General features: G+C 35.0%; 1 protein-coding gene across 5 annotated transcripts in view; it reads right to left on the minus strand.

Moving 5' to 3' along the window:
- The window catches only part of LOC116303209 (myosin-IIIb), a 50,215-nt gene extending 30,407 nt beyond the window's left edge, over positions 1-19,808 (minus strand). For 2 of the 5 annotated variants that reach the window (XM_089037278.1, XM_089037275.1), the window contains exons 1-10: positions 16,519-16,811; positions 9,464-9,762; positions 8,165-8,269; positions 7,226-7,325; positions 6,488-6,564; positions 5,156-5,301; positions 4,575-4,640; positions 3,851-3,941; positions 2,574-2,681; positions 615-704 (exon numbers count right to left, since the gene is read on the minus strand). In XM_089037278.1, coding sequence (XP_088893404.1) covers positions 615-704; positions 2,574-2,681; positions 3,851-3,941; positions 4,575-4,640; positions 5,156-5,301; positions 6,488-6,564; positions 7,226-7,325; positions 8,165-8,269; positions 9,464-9,762; positions 16,519-16,654 — 1,218 coding nt within the window. In that variant the 5' untranslated portion in view covers positions 16,655-16,811. Of the gene's footprint in view, positions 1-614; positions 705-2,573; positions 2,682-3,850; positions 3,942-4,574; positions 4,641-5,155; positions 5,302-6,487; positions 6,565-7,225; positions 7,326-8,164; positions 8,270-9,463; positions 9,763-9,844; positions 10,053-16,518; positions 16,814-19,671 lie in introns of those variants that run through there. The other 3 variants (XM_089037276.1, XM_089037279.1, XM_089037280.1) reach the window with 3 other exon arrangements.
- Positions 19,809-22,112: the final 2,304 nt, after the last annotated feature.

Here is a 22,112-nt window from a genome sequence, read left to right on the forward strand (position 1 = left end):
GCTTGTTTTATTGAAAAAGAGAACTTTTTTCCAAGAGATATAAAATGGAAATTCCTCAAGTAAAATTGCGCCTGCATCATGTTGCAGCTCTTCTCAAGCAAGAGCGAGGAGTATAGATATGCTCTGATGCTCAGCTCTTGCTTGGCGAATGCTGGTCTTAGAACGAGCAACGTACGTCGACTCGTTGCAGCTTTTCTCTAATTGTTGGGAGACGATGATTTATTTGTATTAATAAGCCGAGGGTCAGTAGTAGATACAAATGAGCCTGACTATATTGTTGTATGTGAAATAGTGCTGCTAGAAGATGGCACAAAAGAAAACCAGATCAAACCAATGGAAGCAGTTGAATGGAGAGGGCCCTAAGTTGGAGGATTGAGCGCGCGCGTTTTTGGGAAACTGTTCCCGACAAAACCACAGGAGTCCCATCAACATATATCATTCTAAGGACCATTCGGTCCCAAAGGAGTTTATTTGACCCCTTTCCTATTTTCCAATGAGGGGAAGGGTTACTACTTGGTCTGAAACTGAAAAAACGTCGATGATGACGATAGTGGTTGATAATGTCGTCAAGCAAAGCTTTTACCACACTAACGAAAGAGGCGTAGGAAACTTACGTCTGTCAGGCTTGGAAGGGTGGTCAAGTCATCTACCAGAAGCATGTCTTTGCTTCGTCTGTGAGTGGGTCTTTTATGGACGTTTTTCCCCCCTAGAAACCAATAGCATACTTAAGTTACTTTCGAAGCCAAAAATGTCATGCAAAAAATTGCTTAAAGAGAAATTTCAAACTCTCTTTACTGCTAACATATGTAGTTTGTTGCCATGACCGATTCAAGACCATATGTCTATATCCTATTTACTGGGTGGCCTGTGGCAGCCCAGTCGTAAAATGCCTTTTTTTTTTTTTTTTTTTGTCTTTTTTTTGCATTCTTCAAAAATTTCAATAAAATCACTGAAACTTCCTTATAACATAGACACCACAGAAACCAAGCTTGGGCTACCTGTGGTCTTGGGTCAAGTTAGTTGTTGTCAGCGTAATTTTAGATGGAGCCTGTTAATTAATTAAAAAAACTTAGTGACGTCGGTTTTCTCCGGTTACAAAACCGCATCTGTATAGTTTTAATCGAGGGCCATACCGCTACACTGGTTTAAAGATATACAAAAGCGGCACATTTTTATTTAAAAAAAAACACATTTAAAAGGCGTACACTTTTGAATAAATTTAACGTGAAAAAAATAAGTGTTCGGAAGTTCTGAAAGAAAAATACACCTAAAATGTTCCAAAGTACCCCCTCCTACCAAAAAGCGGTACATAACAAAGATAAGGTGTTAAATAAGCTGCAGCACACCAGCACATTGGGCAACCCAGAGCACGCTTCAGGAGCGTCTCGTTGCATTATACCTAGAAAGATTTGCTCTTAATTTAATAAAAGTAAAGCTCTATAGTCAAAATAGATGTAGATCTATGCATTAGTAAGGTTTCATCATTTCATTAAGTGGCCCTATCTTTGTGTTTAACTAAAAATACGTGTCTCTGAGCAAGAGGTCGTGACGTCATAGGTAAAAGAATCAACCGATCGTGTTTGACGGATGGTTGATTAAGCGGCTCAAATATTTTAATTGAAAAACTGAAATTATTTAAAAATATCCCAGTAAAAAAAAAATTTGAAAATGATATAATTCATATCCGTTTTTAAACCTTTTTTTCTATAAAAATATTGAATACTAAATAAAAAACTGGAATTTGAGTGAATTTGTCTAATTATTTTAGCCAAACGAAAAAATAATCTCATCAGAAAGTCGCCGCTAACATTCTCATTTTTTTATATCAATCTTCTTATCCTTTGACGAAAGTAAAGATAAAAATATTCTACCCTGAAAAAGTTTAAACAATATCATGAACAAAAAAACCAGATATTGTTCGTCTGGTTAAATCGGATACAAACTTGATATGCCCCAGCCATATGATATACAATTAAGCTGTCTAAAGTGAGATTAATGTATTTAAAACTTCGCGAATGGTGTTTAACGATGCATTGGAATTCGGCAATCTTACATGAAATTCCAACTAACGATGTTTACTTAATTCTGAAGATTCTTTATATCAAGAGTATGCAGTATAGTGCATATATAAAATTTTTAAATACATTTATCAAACGATATGGACAATAATAGTTACGATTCAACAATGAGGAATGGAATTAAACTAAGGTTTTTTTTTAATTAGAACTTAAAAATCTATTAAATTCTAGCGAAGAGATTTTTAAAAATCAATTCTTACGTAAATTCTCAGAATTTTTAGTCAAAAATAGAGGTTTCAAATTTAATAAACTTTCAAAGAAATATTCACAAAGTTAGTGAAACTTTTTTAAATTGCAACGTCAGGTATTTGATGAAGTGAGGTTGAAACTATAAGAAAATTCTACAAAACGGCTGAAATTCTAAGCCAAAAGGACCGTCAAGCAAGTAAAATCTTAGTTTTTATTTTAGAGTTGTATTTTAATGTACAAGAAAGGATATTCACCATTTGTGAATCAAATATTTATGTATATATTTATATATTTATATATAACTTACGTGTAGACTTTGCCTTCGCCTGAATCTTTCTCATGTTTGACTTCATCCATGATTCCATCTTCTCCGTGATACTGAGAATCCATTACTCCCCGAAGCTTTCGGTTTAACTGTGAGATATTTTCGATGTAAGCAGAATGGTCCATTTTGAAGCACTTAACAAGCCATTGAGAAAAGCCCCTAAGCGCTCGCTTTACATTACACAAACACTCCGATCCACTGGCGCTAATAATTACAAAGTCAAAATTCTTCCAATTCTTTAGCGTTTTTTTTCCCCGCGAAGCTTAATTACTATGGCGCCAAAATCTAGTCGTAGTCTAGTTACTTTTCACTTTGGGTCTCACTATGATCCAGTTAAAATTAATAAGGGTTTTGGTCATTAAGCCGTGATTAAATTCATCGCTTCAAAGACTGAGCATTAAATAATGCCAGTGTTCGTGATGACGTCAGTTGGGGTCTAGAGGTTTCCACCAAAATCCCAAAAATCCGGCGAATCTAATCATCTTTATTTTTATGCACACCTATTATCGATAAACAGCATGGGTGCTGTAACCAATGGAACTAAAGTCAAAAGTTCTGAATAAACAAACAACTTCGAAAAACAATTTGAAAATATTTATAGGCTGACAAAACACGAAATAAAATTTTCAAATATTTTAAGACTTCACTGACTGAATTACTGATAATTTTTTCCTTTTTAATGTTGTTGACAATGTCGTCAAAATCAAGAGAGCGTAAATGAAATCCTTTACATAAAAATCTACGATGCGATATTTAAAAGAAAAAACTTCCTTGAAACTTTTTTATAAAAAATCAAAATTTTTCATAGACAAATTCCATAATCCGGTGTTTTCGCTCACCTGTCGATTCTGGATATCCCTCACACACCTAGTTGAGCGACCAAGGGCCACAAAGGAGCGAAAACTACGACTTATGGAATCAGTCTAAATTTTTCACAATATAATCGATTAAAGAATATTTTTATCATAATTTTGTAATTATCGAGTGTGAAGAAAATATTGAAAAAAAAAATTTAAAAGGTGATGATTTCGTTTATAAATTTCCTTAACTGATTTAAATTTCAGCTTTTTTATTTTTGAATTTGTTATATGGCAATTATGTGTCCAAGAAAAGAAACGTGTATTAAGATGTAAATGGTAGAACGACGACGGAGGGGTGGATCGGGTGGAATGTCTTCACTTGGGTCACTCCAACGATTACAAGATTGCAACTTAGAGAAAGCCATGCAATGGTAGTAAAGGCCAATGTTAACACTTACCACTTCTGTTTTTGTAGGGACCCAACTTAGAAATGGATGTTTAAGAAGATCAGAGGCAAAGGGTCTTTCTTCAAAATCCTTCACAACACACCTTAAAGTTAAAAAGAGATATCTATTTTTAAGAGACCGTTCATTTATTTTTATATCACTTCCTGTATGGGCTCTTCCAGTAAGATTCCCTTCACACATACTACCCCTACATTCACTATTTACGACACAACATTCAACTCACATGTTGATTTTTAAGGAGGGACAAAAACTGAAGAACCCAGAGAAAAACCCTCGTGGCAAGGAAGAGAACAACATATCCAACAAAATCAACTCACATATGATCTAGCCCAAGCCTGGGCTCAAACCTGGACCATAATGGTGAGAGGCGAGCGGTAAACCACTACATGCAATGGGTTGCGGGGGCTATATGAATTTTGAGTTTTGGTTTCCACCCCTTTGCAAGCCTAATATTTAATTGTATTTTAGAACAATTTATTTGCTCCACTCCTTCCTAAATTTGGTGGAAATTGGTGGCCCCCTCTCAAAATTTCCATAGCCCCACCTCATAAATGAAGAATGCTCCCAAAGCCAAGTGAGACTGGCTAAGTAAAAGTATCTGTAGTTGTAAATAATATCTTAGAAACGAAAACTTTCCATGCCTAGCATCACTAGAACTACTGCATTTCCTGCAAAAGTTACTGTTGACTAAAATAAAAAATTTAACCAAACTTACTTTGCAATAAAGTCTCTATAGTCATGTGACCACTTTTCAGGGTTTTTCATCCCTGGTGGTTTGTTCCTGAAAAAGTGACAATTTTTCAAAAATCACAAAATAATTTAAATTATGTATTTCAATTCATTTTTTATAATAGTGTTCATTGCCCAATCTTCCAGCATTTTTCTCTACCATAGATTTTGCAAAAGTAAAATTTTTTAAATTACAAATTTAAATGTATTTTAATTCATTTTTTATAATAGTGTTCATTGCCAAATCTTCCAGCATTTTTCACTACCATAGATTTTGAGAAATGGATCACTGGTATATTTAAGACACTCGGTAAGGTGATTTGCAACAGTCCATTAGAAAAACTACACAACTTTGTGGGGTTAATTAAAACACATATAGTAAGACTCTTCCAGGTCAAATTTACAAGTTTATTGTTTACAATGTGAGGAAAACCTGGAGAACCCGGAAAAAAAAACCCTCAAAGCACCAGAGAGAAACTACAAACAACTCTACTCACACCAAATTGAGTGCTCTCAATTTGCTACACCACCCAAGCTCCCCATTAATATTAGACTGTCCATCATTACCTTGGAATTTTAAAGAGAGCTCTCATTGGATGTTCATCAGAGAGTGGAGCATATCCATCTGCAAGTTCAATAGCTGTTATGCCAAGAGACCAGATGTCACACCGCAGGTCATAGTTGTATTCTAGTTGTTGTTCACATGCTATTACCTTGAGGAAAAATAAGAAATATAACAGTATACGTAAGACGTGTTTGACATGCATGCACATGTTGCCTCTCCATATCGAAGGGTAGAAATTTTTTTGTTTAACAACAATGATTGCATAACAATAAGGATTAGGTATCAATAAAGTACCTCCAACATTAAAAGATAATTTATTTTGTCATGTTCATAAACTACTAAATTATATCATATTAGTTATATATATATCCTAAATAGGATTCATATGCTGACTAGCTGTGAACAAGCAGGAAACTTTGTAAAGTGTATAAGGAAATGACGGCACTTTAAAAAAAAGGAAGCACCAACAGCATTCAAAATGTGCTTACGTCACTTCCTGCATGCTCATAACTGAACAGAGCACGGAAAAAGCTATTTTATTTGTTAAGGAAATAAAATAACACCAGAAACTCATAAGGGATTAAAATGTGTAACAGCCAAACATCATTTCAGTGAGATGCTCCAGAACATTTCAATATTTTAAATCATTTTTTGTCAAAGACGTCCTTCTGCATAAATCATAATCTTTTTAAAAACTTTCAAAACTAAACTAAACTATATTCCCAAATTTGTCAGTAAATTTCTTCTAAAAGCCAGCTAGGTTAAGCGAAATTTATATGTGATAAAAGTGGCCATCTTGAATCAAGATTAAAACTCCAAATATGGTATCAAAACTCCTAATTTGCAGAATGGAATATTCTGGAGCATGGTTATATTAATAGTATTACATGTTTTATTTAACCCGCTTATAGTTAAATAATTTTTAAAAGTTTCATATCAGCCACGACAGACAGATTATGGAATAGGCCTTTTTTTTACTTGGCTTCCAGCTGAGTTAACCTTCGTAACAAATGCAAGGTCAACCAATCATGAAATTGAGGATTCAACACTGTATTTTGATACGTAAGCATTACCTATGATTCTGCCAAGAGGACACATGAAAACGTGAATTCTTCATAATTTAAATTGATCGTAAATTATTGTAGAATTCATCAGGAAGAATTCCATTTCAATATGCATTGTACTTTTAGGGAATGCGGCCAAATCAGCTGATGTGTTTTCCAGTTTTAGACCTCCATTTCATTTCCTTGAGTATTGTTTCTTTGATTACAACCAATGCTCAAGAAAACATCTTAATGTGGATATAACAGGGTAAAAAATGTCATTTCTAATACCTCAGGTGCCATCCAGAAAGGAGTTCCCACAGATGAATTTCTTCTCATCATTACATTTGTTAATTCTGCTGACACACCTAATGATGGTAAAGATAAACAGCATTGGGCAGGATACAGCACTAGTATGGAAGAAAATGAGCATGTGTGCTGTGTGCAGTTATAAAGCACGCTGGGATTGGCAGAAAATGAGAATAGTGTTAGGAGAAGCACAACGCATAGTGGAGTGCTTCACAACACTTCTCAAATGTTTTGCCAATCCTCAAGCGCTCTATAACTCCAAACAGCACAGCAAGCAATTTTTTTTTTCTTTTATAAAATAAAAATTACATTAACTGTTATTTTGGAAGGAATGATACAAATTGAAAGGATCGAGCGAGAGTTCTGTGTGCTCTCATAAAGCATGCACTCCCAACCAATCAGAAAGATAAATCCACAACAATTATTTTATAAAAAGAATGATACTAAGAAGAACATGCCACATTACTATAGAAATTTGTTGCACAATACTGAAAATACTTTATACTTCCATAACTCATATTCCCACAAGCCAGATGTGCTCAGTAAGACACCCTTTCCTTTTTATGGGGGGTGGGGGGAGGGGGAGGGGGAGGGGTGGCTAAGACTATATATAAATACATTATGTATATGTATGACATGGACTAAACCCAGTTGACTAAGACTTGAAAACGTATTGAATTTGTTAGCAAAATGGCTAGTGGTGTTTTCAAGCACCCTTACCAAAATCAATCAGCTTTATTTCAGCTTCATTTGTGAGCATCACATTTTGTCCCTTGATATCTCTATGCATGACACAATTTCTGTGTAAAAATTCAATCCCCTGAAAGAAATTAAATGGAATTGCTTACTATCAATCACGTGACTTTTTGGAGTTGACTGGGGGGCAAACAAGCGGTTGACTGGGGAGCAACTAGCGGATGCTAAGTCAAAACATATCAAAATAAGTCCTCAAACTATTGTATTTGACTATTTTCACGACATCAAACCAGAAAACAAGAGATCAAAACTACCTCCAGGATTCTACAAGCCATCAAAAAAAGAGCTATTACCGGAAGTGATGTCTATTGATAGCAACCTATATAATTCAATACAATTCATTGAAACCAAAAAAATACATCACAAAATTAACATCAATGTTATGGTTATAGTCAAACTCAATTTTGATACAGAACTCCCAACAGCTACAAGTAATCTATTTGTCAGTATCATAAGTGTCTTTCCTACACACTTCCTAGTTACAATAGCAACCGCTGCTGTGAAGATGAATCCCCTTCAAAGCAGTACAATGCAGTGCTACCCTGACTACCCAAATTAACTCATCACATGCATTCTTTTTCCATTATTTGTAGCTCAATGTGTCGTTAATTCTGATGACATTGATGTACTGTATATTTTTTATATTTCTTTATTTTCCTATAACTTGTGAAACATTTTAAGATATTATTATCTACTGCATCTGGTAAGAGAACTCATTCAATAATCCAGCAATTCATGATTAAATTCCTTGTCAAGTTTTTCATAGACACATGAAAATCAGTCTACATAGATGTAATGACACTGAAGGTTATTATAATTCAAATTTATTCAAGTCTAGTGAGATCTGTCTGTTTCCTTATGATTTTTTATTTTATTGTTATGAATATAAAAATTTCACTGTACCTTGATAGCTTCATAAAGAATGTAAGCAATGAGATCTTCTTCCAGATATTTGCCTTGCCTTAAAAGATTCCTAGCGAGATTAGTGACTGACCCACCACGGCATAACTAGAGAAAATAAAAATACATTAATACCAACAAAAATGATTTGAAGTGTATATTTTGAAGTGTGAGCTGAGCATTGTTAGCATAGAATATTGAATGTAGCGGTAGTGCGGGTGAGTGAAAAGTGTCCCCAATTAGTGCGAAAGTGCTAGAACAACTAGACACTTAAATAAAAGTGATTTATTAATTATTAAATATTTATTTATTTATTTATTTTATACACACAAGGAGATCTATACTTAAAATAGATTTGAAAGTGTGTAAAAAAACAATCAAATCAGATTCATTTCCAGAATGCTCTTTATCCATTGAAAATAAATATCAATAAATTAAGTTATATTGACAATCTGGTTTAATATAATGCTTGCCATTGTTCATTAATTAACATTTAGAATTTAGAACAACTGCATTGAATGTAAACTAATATAAATGTATGAAGATTGTAGCTAATCACTAATGGTGGGTATGCCCTTGGGAATTCCCATTCACTATCTCTTTCTTTCCCATATTTTTATTCCCTTTATCCTTTTCCATATTTATCAGTGTAGTATTAATCAATTCTAAATTATTTCTAGCTCTTTATAAATATATATTTTAAACTAATCAATTTTTGATCCATTATCCTATTTCTCTCTTTATTTAATTTCCCATATTTTCACATCATTATTTGTCCCAGCTCCCATAATAATATCAATATAAAAGTTCTTATATATAGCATGCTACAAAATCTCAGCACACTTTATAAAATGAAAAGAAACCACAAATTTCTTCAGAGAAATGGGAGATGCATGCATGGAGATCCCATACATCTCTCATTTCCCAAAATTCATCATTGCCAGCCAAATGTACCCTACTGTATATTGAATTATAGAACATTTCTAGCTCTATATCTATAGATATATATATTTAGAACTGATGCATGTCGTAAATGCTGCAAATAGATAACAGCAGCGATACCAGTTATTAAAAATTAACAATGAATTATTTTCCTTTGCACACGCAACTCAAAATTTATCAATGTTCACATACTCTGGCCTCCACACTCAAACAAAAGAAAGATTTGACAAACAAGCAAACAATCAAGAAATAAATAAATACAATACTTAAGATTATATCGTTCGTTGGACTATAAGCTTGAGATAAACGTTAAGAATTTTTTAAAGTAAACTTTTCAGAGTGAATTTTTCAAAAACTCACCTCCATGACAAGCCAAAGTTGGTCTTGTCTTTTGGGATCTTCTCGTTTGATGTATGCTCCATAAAACCCAGCAACATTCGGATGATCTGAATACTTTTTGAATATTTCAAGTTCCGGTAAGACTTCCTCGACCTTTTCAAGAATCGAATCAATAATTTTAGCGGCAGCGAATTGTCCTGTATTGATATTACGAACTTTAAAAACTTCGCCATAAGTTCCTTCGCCAATTCTTTCCACGATTTCCCACTCGTCGGGCGATTCAAGTCCTTTTAGCCCTTCGGCTCGTTTCCCCATCACAGCTAAAAGAGAAAATCAAAATGAAAATTGTTATTTTCTAACTCTGAATAGTACATTCATATTTTACAACTTCACATAACTTACAAAAGATACTATCCGCCATTCGTTTGTAACCTTGAGGCCCCAAAGCCATGACTCTTTATAATTAAGCTGAAGCAAATAATTTCTCTAGAATATAAACTTAACTTAAAATATATATATTTGCTCTATCGATTTTAAAGGTTCTTAAAAAGTTTGACTTCTATCCATGGGTGGTTTAGTAAAGACCAAGGCTGGAGCCTTCTATGTATGGTTGACTAACCAATGGCGTAATATTGTTTACATTATTTGTAAAGAGAATAACACTTGAGGGAGGGGATGAATCCGACACCTAGCTTCACGAGTACGATTCGCTGTATTGTCATTTATATCATTTGTTTTCAATTGTAGTGTTTCCATAATTACTGTTCTCGTGTGAAAATTGAGGGGTTCACCTGCCGCACTACAGATATTGCCGCCAAAAATATTCAAAATGGTTGATCATTAGTGACCATGGCCTACTCGCGTTACTCGTGATGTGGGGAGAAATGATAATAAAGAGAGAGAAAGTGAATGAATGAATGAATGAATGAATGAATGAAATAAAAAGAATAAAAAGAAAGACCTACTGATAAGGGAATGAAGGAAAGTGTAAGGAAGGAAGGAAGGAAGTAAAGAAGGAAGATTCGGTAGAATTAAAGATCTACTAGAGAGATAAAGTTGAAGAAAAGGTATATGTGTCTGATATGAGTATTTTTCCCGGGGGGGGGGGGGGGGGGGGGGGGGGGGTACTCCCCTATATTTGCTATACGGGTATGTGCAATAAAAACGTTAGTAAATATTGATTGCAATCGATTGTAAAACCGTCTTTTAGTCTGGGATAGGGTGTATAATTCTTAGTTTTAGTGTGGGGTAGGGTATGTAAAATCAAAATTTTAGGTCTGGGATAGGGTCGGGGTTTTGAGGTCCTGGCGTCACACCCCTACCCAAGTTGGGGTGGTAGTACCTCCCCCCCCCCCCCCCCCCCCCCCCCCCCGGGGTATTTCTGTTTCTTAATTGACATTTGAATAAACTACGTATAAGCACGGCATTATCATCATGCATCATCATATTATTTATTTTAGTAATTTTTATATTGCCAAGAAGTTTTCAATTATAATATATTATGGAGGAAGGAAGATGGTTTAAAAAATCACAGCACAACCGGCCCGATCAGAATATACAGAATATACACGGCCCTTCTGTCACAAAAATTGCTAGTGATTTCGCTGTAACAACGTGAGACTATTACGACGGCTAAAGAAAAGCACAAAATTGCCTTGGGCGAATGAATTGCTGCTTAGTCACATATCTAGCTTTTGTTTATTGTAATCTGATGACGCACTATATAGAACCATAGTTGCCGAGTTTTCTTTGAGAGCGCACAGCAGAAATACCGACATATACTGTATGCTTCAAAGAACAATCACAGATAGTCTTTTTCATAATACTACCTGATGCAGAATAACAAAATAGTTCTTAAATCCAGTGAAAACATTCTTAGTCTTATGATGACGTACCGTGCAAACTACAGAGAACTGGTGACATTATAAAAGGATCATTTGCGCCCATTTATCTTTGCCACGTATATTTTTGGAGACAATTTTGCGAAAATGTAAGCGTAATACTAAGGTACAAAAAAGCGATAGTTGTGGTGGTTTGATGCTGTTCGGTTAATGACTTAAAGTCAAATTCATTTACAGCAAAAAACCATTAAAGTAAATATTGATTTAATATTCATTCACGAGTATGCACCATCTTCGTACTTGTTTAAGTAAAATCAGTTTACACAAGAGAAAAGGAACGGCATAGTCTTGGTTTACACAATCAATGCAAATTAAACCGACCCCTTGCAGCAAGTCATCGGAATGCTGCTCAATTTTGAAGGACAAAACATTAGTAATAACGACATAATATTGTCTGTCGGTCATTTACAGAAATCCCAATGGTAACATAGATACCACTCTATAAAACTTCATATATCATATTGTGGAAAAGCTAAACAAAGAGAGGAAGTACTGTTTACTAATATAACGGGGTATTGTAATTCAAATCTTTTGAATCATGACTCGAATTCCGATACTAATGATCGATTTCATCAATACCCTAGCATCTTACTGTTTTCATTCGCATATAGTTTAAAACCTACCAGAATTACTTTGCACTCGGTAAACTTTAATTTCATAATATTTTCTTTAAATTCCTTGGAACACCAGGCCGTAAGTGGAAACATACTATATCTGGTATTAATAATAATGATAATAATGATGGAAACTTTATTCTTTTTCTTAAATACAGTTGTAAATCTCTCTACGTATAGGCAATTAACAACTGGCTACTTGAAATTGATTGATATATAAATGATATAGATAGATAGATATATAGATATATAAAAATTAAAATTTAATAATAATAATAATAATGATAATACTAATAATAATAATAATGATAATAATCTATTAACTTACTATAGCGCCTTAACGTATACATTTTGATTATCAATAAATTATCAGCAATCAAAGGAGATTTTTCTAAGCTTGAAAGATTTCCAGTCCAATGTAAATGAGCATGTCAATAATTTTTTTCGATCTTTCTATTCTCATGTTTCTGGAATAGTAATCAAAACTGCTTTACTGTTAATAGTAAGAATATAAAAAAAATATTTGGCCAGGGGAAAAAGAATTGATTACTGACCAAGCCTAGAGGTTCTAAAACTTGATACTGAGAAACAAAACTATACTCTTCTTAGATGTTTCTAAGGCATTTAATCCGTAGAATTGCTAATATTTAATCAATGGTTTACTTCCTATTTATCAAATAGAAGACAATTTGTGTTGAATCTAATGAGCTTGTCATTACGCACGGAGTTCCTGTCGGGTTCGCTTTAGGCCTCCTTCTATTCCCTATCCAAACAGACGTAGCAAAATATTTGATTTCCATTTGGCGACACCAATTTGTTTTATTGAAATAGAAACCTGCTTGCTCTAGAATCTTGTATTAAGGAAAACCTCAGTAATGTGTCAAACTGGCTAGTTGCCCGCGGACAATGACGGAACTCTCTTCTCTCAACAGTAGACAGAACAAATTTTATTTCATTTCGCCCGCGGCCTCAAAAATCTACTGAGTTGTGCAATTAGTTGATATGTTAATGAAATGTATATCAAATAGGACTCGAAAGGAGATTCGAATCCCGAATCACGCGCTATTTTCCCCAAAAATCCCGCGTCCCGCGACAATTGTAAGCTTCTATCAAATTCAAAATTTTGGTAAACAGAAGGGGAGGGGATAAGGGGAGTCTCCCGCGCAGTTCATGACGATTAAAAAGGGATGATCAACGTTAACAGAAATTTTTCAATATCAAACGTTCGTGATATGACGATTCGCGAATTTTACATGCTTGAATCACGGGGAAAGATTTCCTCATCACAGAAAGTTAAAAATCGCAATCACGATATACCCCTCAACCCCCGATCCTGAGGATTAAACACGTCAAAGATTTTTTCAGTTTTAAAAATGATCATTAACGCAGGCTAACCAAATTAATAATGTTTCTTTAAAAAAAGCTTCGAATATTTTAAAAAAACCTCGTAAATTCATTAATTGAAAAATATTAGACACTTATTTTTAGTTTTTCGAATTCATCTTCTTTTTAATTTGCTTGTGAAGAAATAGAAAACGCGCGCGCGTGCTGTGTGCTGTCATAAAGCACGCGGGGATTGGCAGAACACGAGAGAAGTGTTAGGAGACACTTCTAGAGTGTTCTGCCAACCCCCAAGTGCTTTATGACTGCACACAGCACAGCAAGCAAGTTTTTTATTTCTTTTATGAAATACAAATTACAATAATAGATAGGAATGACGCAACGAAAAGTGAGCACATTGAGAGCACATTGCACGCGCTCCAAACCAATCAGAACGCGACATTCATAACAATTATTTCATAATGTGCGATAAATTATCTTATATATTATGTGAATATATTCTTATGAGACTAACTTTAGAAATATAATTTATAAGAAAAACTCAAATGATAAAAAAGTTACGATGTTTCGATGACATCTTGTCATCATATATGGATTGATATTTTCTATTTCCACATTTGTTGTATTTTGTTTGCACTTTTGTTACTGCATGACCAAAATTTAAGCATTATAGTCTTAATACTAGACCAGCCTTGTAGCTGAATGGGCCACCCTGGTTAAATAAAGTTTATATTTATATATAAGAGTTTCTCATTTGAACCGATTTTCGTATGATCAGTTTTGGTAGTTTATATTTACCATCACACTCTGGTTTTGAAAAACTTTCCTATTCTCAATAAACCTAGTGCGCATCGCTGCCATCTAATTTATCACATTACCTCATCCTGCAACGGAGGGACGTAAAAGAATCACTGAGGACGTAAAGAAACCCTAAGAGTGACCAACCTCAGTGCCTTTAATAATGATTTCGTAATGGGTTGATTGTGGGATATGGGCTGGGGATTTTACGGTGTTGGAAATTGTTTCACTGTACCTCGAAGGGGACCCTGAGTCCTATTGTGCAGCAACAGCCTGCGGGCAAAATCTCAAATATATCTATTGTAATATTGTTATCTATCTATATCCATAAACATTTTATTTAAGTTTCTTAAGACCATCTGCTTCGGGTTCAAGCAATATGTATATGTAATAGGACTCCATGCTGTCCAATTAAAAAATAATTGGACGAGGAATTTTTCGAGTCAAATTATTTCTTGATTGGGGAGCATGAAATCCCAGACCTATTAATTATATAGCTGCCTAATTAATCCCACATCAACAAGACCTTTCCAATTAAGAAAATAATTGGACAGTTACCTATATGGGATTAATGAGAAGCTGTATAATTATAATGATAATTGTAATTTGTTATCCATCTACGATGTATCCATTCTCGACTTTCACATCCCCATAATGCCTTGCGTTTTTGGGAGTAACCAATCAAAAAACTGTCCCAAATTGAAAGGTTTCTTAATTGAATTTATACTATACCTGCTTTTAACTGTACAGTACTGATTATCAGTTTATTCCAAGTTATTTTTGCGTGTACAGATCATCAAGAGTTTTGGTCTTACAGAAAATGTATTGACTTACGAAAAAATGTTTAAAATTTACCTTAAACGTCTTCAAGCTTCTATCCTTTTCTGTTTTTTACTTCTTCATTTTATCTTTGGATACCAAACAAGGCATTTTCATCATTTTTTACCCTCTGGTTACCCCCCCCCCCCCCCCCCCCCCCAAGACGCAAAGGATTTTTGGGATGTGAAAGTCGAGAATAAACATTTTGTTTAAGTTTCTTACGACCAACTGCCTCGAGTTTAAGCACGCTCCATCTTCATCCATCTTTCGTCGATGATTATGTCTTTATTCAATTTGCCAGCAACACCACCTCCATACTATCTCCCTCTTTATCCCCTTCCCTTTTCTCTTCCACCTCCAATGCTTCCCATACCCGACCACACAATGCACACCTGCGTTTAGCCAGGGCCGGGCCTTAAAGCACGTACGCGCTACGACTTGCCGTGAGAATGAAATGGCTACCCATTATATTTTCCTCCAGTAAATCATCCACAGCCACCGACGAGTTATCGTTAAGGTACGTTATCTTTATAAACATTCGGTATCGTTATCATTAGTCACGGCTAGTAGTGCGCGTTATCAATATAATCAATAAATTGTGTTAATTTATATGATATCGATAAACATACACCGTTCGTGTATTTTCCCGAAATTCGATATCATTTTCGTTATTTTGGGTCTTTTTTATTTTTTATTATTTTATCGTTGTAAAAATAGTCCCTCTTTGTTATCGCTGTTCGTTCACAAGCGGCAAAATTTTCCGATTTTCGTTAATTATTGTCGTTTTAGAATTGCTTGAATATTGTTTTGTCACCTTTTAAAATCTTTATTCATCCAAAATTTTTAAAATTTAAATCCTATGTTTAATCCTATGTTGTCCAATGTCAATCGATTTATGTTTACAAATATCATCTAGATCATTGCGTTCCGTAGACTATTTTATTCACCATACTATTCATCGCTATAATTTCTAACCTTTTTCTTTTCTTTTAATTTTTGAATTATACTCGTTCAACAACTTGATTTTAAACTAAATATTTTACCCATTTCAGTGAAATTTTTAACAGCTATTTCTTCGTTTGATATTATCATATTTCGACGACAAGACATACATCATTAATGCTTTATATCAGTATATTACAGATAATGTGTACAAAGATCTATTCGGTTGAATTTCGTGGGTTCCTGTTATAAATTTAGAAGCGAAGATGAGAAAGTTCAAGTCTCTTTTGAGTAATTATTGGTTTTCGTCCAACCTAAGCGGTTAATAACACCTTCTAGTCTTGAATAATTCTTCTTTTTTCTTTTCTTTTTTCACGGCTCTCATAAAAATACATACACTTTATAAGCAAATACGTATACTTCGTCGTTTGTCCTCGGAAAAAAATTCAACAAAATAAAAAAATGCTAAATATAGAATAAAACAAAATGCCTAAATTTCGTCCTAGTTTTCATTCGAGACTCAGCAAACAAGAAGCATTTTATCGAAAGTGGGCACACATTTTATATAAATTTAAAATTGGCTTCTTATTTTTTTAGAGTTACTATTATTAGCGGATTCAAACAACACCTCGAAGAATCATAAAGTTTTTAAAAAACTTACTTGGGTCTTCAGTGCTGTCGTCTGCTGGCGCAGGGTCGCCTAAACCAAGTCTGTCTTTCAAGTCTTCACTTCGGTCACCAGCGAGAATTTCTTCGCCATCACTCGGAGTAGTTTTTCGTTTCGAAGATTTTGGCATAATTATATTATTTTACCTAAGTTACTATTTGCGACTGATTTATCCGAAGTATTTGTGTCGTTATATTCAGCCTAATGTTCCATTTTGATCTTGAGAATAGTTTTCATTCCAAGTTTCTTGAATTATTTCTGTTAAACGATTTAGCTTACAATTTTTCTCGAACTTTCAACAGGAAACAGTTTCATTGCCTTCCCTTGATGGAATGAGTCATTCTTTCTCATTAGATGTCTCGTATCTTAGTGACGAATGACTGTGAAAAAGTTAATAAATTATTAATGTCCTTCAATTCTTACTGATTATATATGCCAAAACATGTATTTCATTTAATCGAGTTAGCATTTCAAGACTAGCTGATTAAACCCGCTTTCGCTTGAAGTCTCAGTTACGAGAACGGGTTTGCAGGCTTTATTACTCCACTTCACTTTAATAAAATGTCAAAAATGATATGCGCAAAAGCGGGCAAAAATTCTACAACAATTAATAGAACTAGCTGTTAAAAAAGCTGTCACTAGTTTAGCATAGAGCTCTTTCTTCTTCATCAAACTTAGCTAGTATACCTGAAAGACTGCAGATCAAAAGATGCAAAAGAGTATTCTTTTTATTAATATGGCTTAACGTTGCAAATACTATACTCTAAGCTAACTTTATACATTTTTTAATTTTCTTTTTCTTTTTTCTTTTTTACGTTGACTGCTATTCTTTTGATTTCATTAAAAACACACACACACACAAATAAAACGAATCAAAACGAGAGGGAGCACTAGAATAATCACTAGAATTTTTTTAGCTGTATTTTACTGAGTTTTCCAACTCGCTAATGTTTCATTAATGCAAATAATCCAGAACGTTCATATGTGAGTTGGCTTAGCACTCTTGAGAATTACTCCCACACGGCTCCATAGCTTCACAGAATTTTTCAGTTTTCTTCCTGTGCGGAAATCTTGGGATCATAAGCCTGAGATAAAGCAACATGAATCAGAGTAACCAGCCAATATATGACTTACCTTCTACTATATCTTTAAATTTATGAAAGTACTTCATTATTATTGTTGAAAAAATCCAGACGTAACACTTTGATACAAAGGCATGCAGCTACGTTCTAACTAGACGGCAAAAACTTAAAACGCAAAACGCACTACTCAAGGGATGGAGGGCAGCAAAAAAAACTAACTCACATGCAATTAAAGGTATTAAATATTATGATCTATACCGCTATTGTATGGTCTGCTTTTTGGCATTACCTATTCTATTGTATGTTTTGTACTTTGATTGTTAACCTTTATCGTGATATTATATTATTTATGCTTTCGATATCAGCTATTATCGTGCAGGTATAGCTTTTCGAACCATCCATGCATTGATTCCAAAAAGAGGTTGTCAATAGTGATGGGTCATTCCAACGGGCCAAGAAAAAAATAAATGGTAAACACCTACCGGCTAAGCACGACTAATGAATCAAAGCCTTTAGTCGTTTTTGTTCACTCCAAACAACACTGGATATAGACCAAATTCAAAACTCGCACCGATGTGAGGCTTAAGTTGTGAACAAAGGAATCTGGCGTGATTCGTGACTTTTGAATCACGCCAGATTACTTTGTGTCACGCCAGATCCCTTTGTTCACAACTTAAGCCTCACATCGGAGCGAGTTTTGAATTTGGTCTATAGGTCATTCCGAGATTAACAACTGGAATAGCGCAGCGCACTGATTCTAAAAATGTCTTAAAGATTCGGACAAACATTGCATTCTGTTTAACCGCTACGAGGATTATACGAACCGATTTTATTATTTTTACTTAAAGTTACAATGATAACCCATGTAAACTAAGATCAACTGCGATCGGCTGTGAAAATTATCTGCTGAAAGTAAACTTGTATAAAATGGTGTTTGTCCGAATTTCGCCTTTCGTTTTTATGACGTCACGGTTGCGCTGCGCCATTACGCATAGATTTCTTGTCATAAGGTTGAAGCGTTAATGTATCCAGTGTTATTGACGAGAATAAAAAATAAGAAACACAAGGTGATCATGGATGAATCTTAGAATGACCTAAATTTTCCTGCCAAATCCACAGGAATCCCGCATAAATGAGTTAGCTTTTGGTGCCAAAAGCAAACAGTTTTTTGGGGAGGGGGGGGGGGGGAGGGGCAACTGTCCCCTCTTTACGCTAGTGGTCTTAGTTGCCTATCACCCGCTTTGGCTCCGACAACCCCAGTTTATAAGTTTTATACGGAAGTACATATCAGGCCTGACTAGCCTCCTCCGCAGACACTTCTCGCCTAAGCCTCGGATGGGGTTCCTGTGGTAGGATGAATGGGAGGGAGATATATGGCGAAGGATGGATTGTTCGAGTTTGTGAATAAACGTGCACGTGTGAATATGCCATGTAAGTGCGTTGAGGGGTCAGAGCCAAGAGAATTGTGTATCGAGTTGAGCTTTCGATGTAGACAAAGCGATTTAGTTAAATGAATAAAAAAATACTTCAACAAATACGACCCGAGGGTCAAATTGAGTGTTTTGCATATTAGCCCTCGTGTTGCATAGCTGCTTTGTTAATTACCGTTACTGCGGCCATCTTGAATTCCATTGTTTAATTAAGAAATGAAATTAACTGTAAAAATTCATAGACTGCACGGGCTGTCAGAGCGTCCTTTTTATACTGACTTTTCGCCTTTGCAATAAGAAGCACATCTAACAAATGCTCTATTAATGCAGGATAAAGGTAAAGAAGAAAAGTATTATTTTAAGAGTACGATTGCGCAACGAAACATCGAAAAATGGCTTATAATGGCTGCCCATTTGGATCTAAATTTTCCGTGAACGGAAAGAAGGACGATACATCCACTAAAAATGAACGGAGCGGCGTTTGTTTCGTCTTACCTTTGATATTCGTGGCAATTATACATGTGCTGGGCTAGCTTGATAAAATATATGATACAGGAATGACATTATGTTATGCAAGTAAACGGAACTCCTGATACAAACATGTTTTTGCCTGGTACAGCTAAAATACAACTTACCAAAATGTACTTTTTTCGCTGCAACACTCTTCAAAACTTTAGAAATTTTTGGCGAATCATTTTTTGGTAATCTGCCAGCCTTTTCTTTCCTGTAACGTTGTAGGAACATGTTAAAGTTCGAAAATCAAAGAAGCTGTTAGAATTTTGGTCGCTGTAGATGAGGTTTCTAATCAAAACAGAAAAAAATATGCAGCTTTACAGCTCAACGAGATTACCTTTTTAAAATCTATAAGCCAATCATTGTCTTTCGCCAATTCCTTAAAAAAAATTATTGTCGATCAGTTATTTAGAGATTTCGTCATGAGTCGACGTTTGTCCAAAGGATTTAATATTTTTTATTTTTTATTTTATTTTATTTCATCTTATTTTATTTTGCGGAAAAGGACATTTTAGTGATACAATGCATTTAGCTGCACAAGACCAAAAATTAAATACATGATCAGGGTTTTCAAATTATTCCATTTGTTAATGATTTGATTCATTATATGAATTGTAGGGTTGATGGACGAGTAATAAGATAAATCTAAACTTGACGTAAGCTCTATTCTAAGAGCTATGAAAGTATCCACGTTAATGAATCAAGTAAGAATTTGAACTTTTGTGTGGGGTCAATCCTTTTGATTTTGACGAAAGCTGTTTCCTTGTTGACTAAATAGGAGGATGGCATAATTAAATTCCTTGAAATTTCGTAAAAGGAAGTAGTCCAAAGTCCAAAGTTTACTGCAAGTTTTCCAGCCATGCCCCCCCCCCCCCCCTCCCTCCACCCCAAACATATTTTTCTTACTTCGTCGGTATTTATCAACCTGCTGAATAAATCTCGCGAGTCTTCAGTCGTGCTCTCTTTCGCTTGTGTTTCTGTGTGGCTAGGGAACATATGGTTGTCAACAACATTTCTCCGACCAGACTTTTTACACAACGCTGCGACTCTTGATCTTATTTATATGCCCCGGGTATATATCCTAGCTTAGCATCTTTGGGATTGTTTGATTATAGAGCAATCATCTTCCTCTTTTTAACCCATCAAGTATGGGCTCGTAGAGGACAAAACTGCTGACAGGATCTAATTCATGGAGGTTTCACTCAATCTGACATTGTCAGTAGAGTCAACTCCTCCACAAACCTCGAAGTTATCGACACTTCCGGTTGATAGACATCGCCATCGTAGATTTTGAATATTTCCCTTAAGTATCTAATAATATTCTCTTTATAGAGAATACTAAAACCTGACTTAGAGAATACCTATCTAGCCATAGCTTTCGCTAAAATGCCAACGAGCTGATTTGGTCTTCCAGATATAAACAGTGGATCGTTACCGTTTGGACATGTATTGATACATGTATTGATAGGCATTGCTTGTGTACATTTTTTCTGAACAGATTCATGTGTTGTTTAGTAGAGAAATGATATATTTTAATATTAGTGCATATCATATTATGGAAATCAGTGCTAAGATTTATAGTCCAAAGATTTGTACCAATTTATTTATGTAGTTTTGATGACTTTTGGAAACTCAATACAATACAATACCTTCTCGAACCCGACTACGTTTTTTCAATTAGGTGTAAGCAGATTAAGAAATCTGCCTATCAGTTGTGTTCTCGCGCGGGACTCAAAAAACACATTTCATATATATATACCATTTCATATATACTTATTTCAATAAAGTTTGTCACCAAAAATCTAGAGAAATCGCTGAGAATCATGGGAAATATTGAGCATGCTCAGAAGAGGTGAGACTGTATCTGGTAGAAGATCTAGACTCTTCCACAGTATCTCCCTCGTCCGATCCGTCTCCACGCTTTTTCCGTCTCCACGCGTTTTCGCCGCCATCTTTAAAATATTGAAACGAGAGAGACTGTGGACAAGTATTTTGGTTCTCAAAGCATGCTGGGTCCAAGTTTTCGGGACTCATAAGTCCTTTCGGTCATTGTACCGTTACAGTTGTACCTTGGTAGTCTTGTCCTATATGGCAGACATGACCTCTGACGTCACGCTGTATATGGGGCCAATCATATCATATGTACCTTGGTAGTCTTGTCCTATATGGCAGACATGACCTCTGACGTCACGCTGTACATGGGGCCAATCATATCATATGTACCGGCTTGAAAAGATATAACTAGCTAAAAACTAGTGTGAGCTGCGTCGGTGTTTCTAATGAAACAGTAATGATGAAAAGGTAAATTATACACCGTGAAAAGATGAAACAACTTACTTACAACTTAGTAAGTTGTTTCATCTTTTCACGGTGTATAATTTACCTTTTCATCATTACTGTTTCATATGTACCTTGGTAGTCTTGTCCTATATGGCAGACATGACCTCTGACGTCACGCTGTACATGGGGCCAATCATTATTGAGGCTACACACGGTTAAGACTGGGAACCAAAAGTTCGTGGCAGTCGTGTCTTTGAGGAATTATACGAAGGAGGGTATACTG

The sequence above is a fragment of the Actinia tenebrosa genome, unplaced genomic scaffold, assembly GCF_029948245.1.
Source record: "Actinia tenebrosa isolate PJP-AT-01 unplaced genomic scaffold, QUT_ActTen_1.0 PGA_scaffold4__44_contigs__length_22323623, whole genome shotgun sequence".
NCBI classification, from domain to species: domain Eukaryota; kingdom Metazoa; phylum Cnidaria; class Anthozoa; order Actiniaria; family Actiniidae; genus Actinia; species Actinia tenebrosa.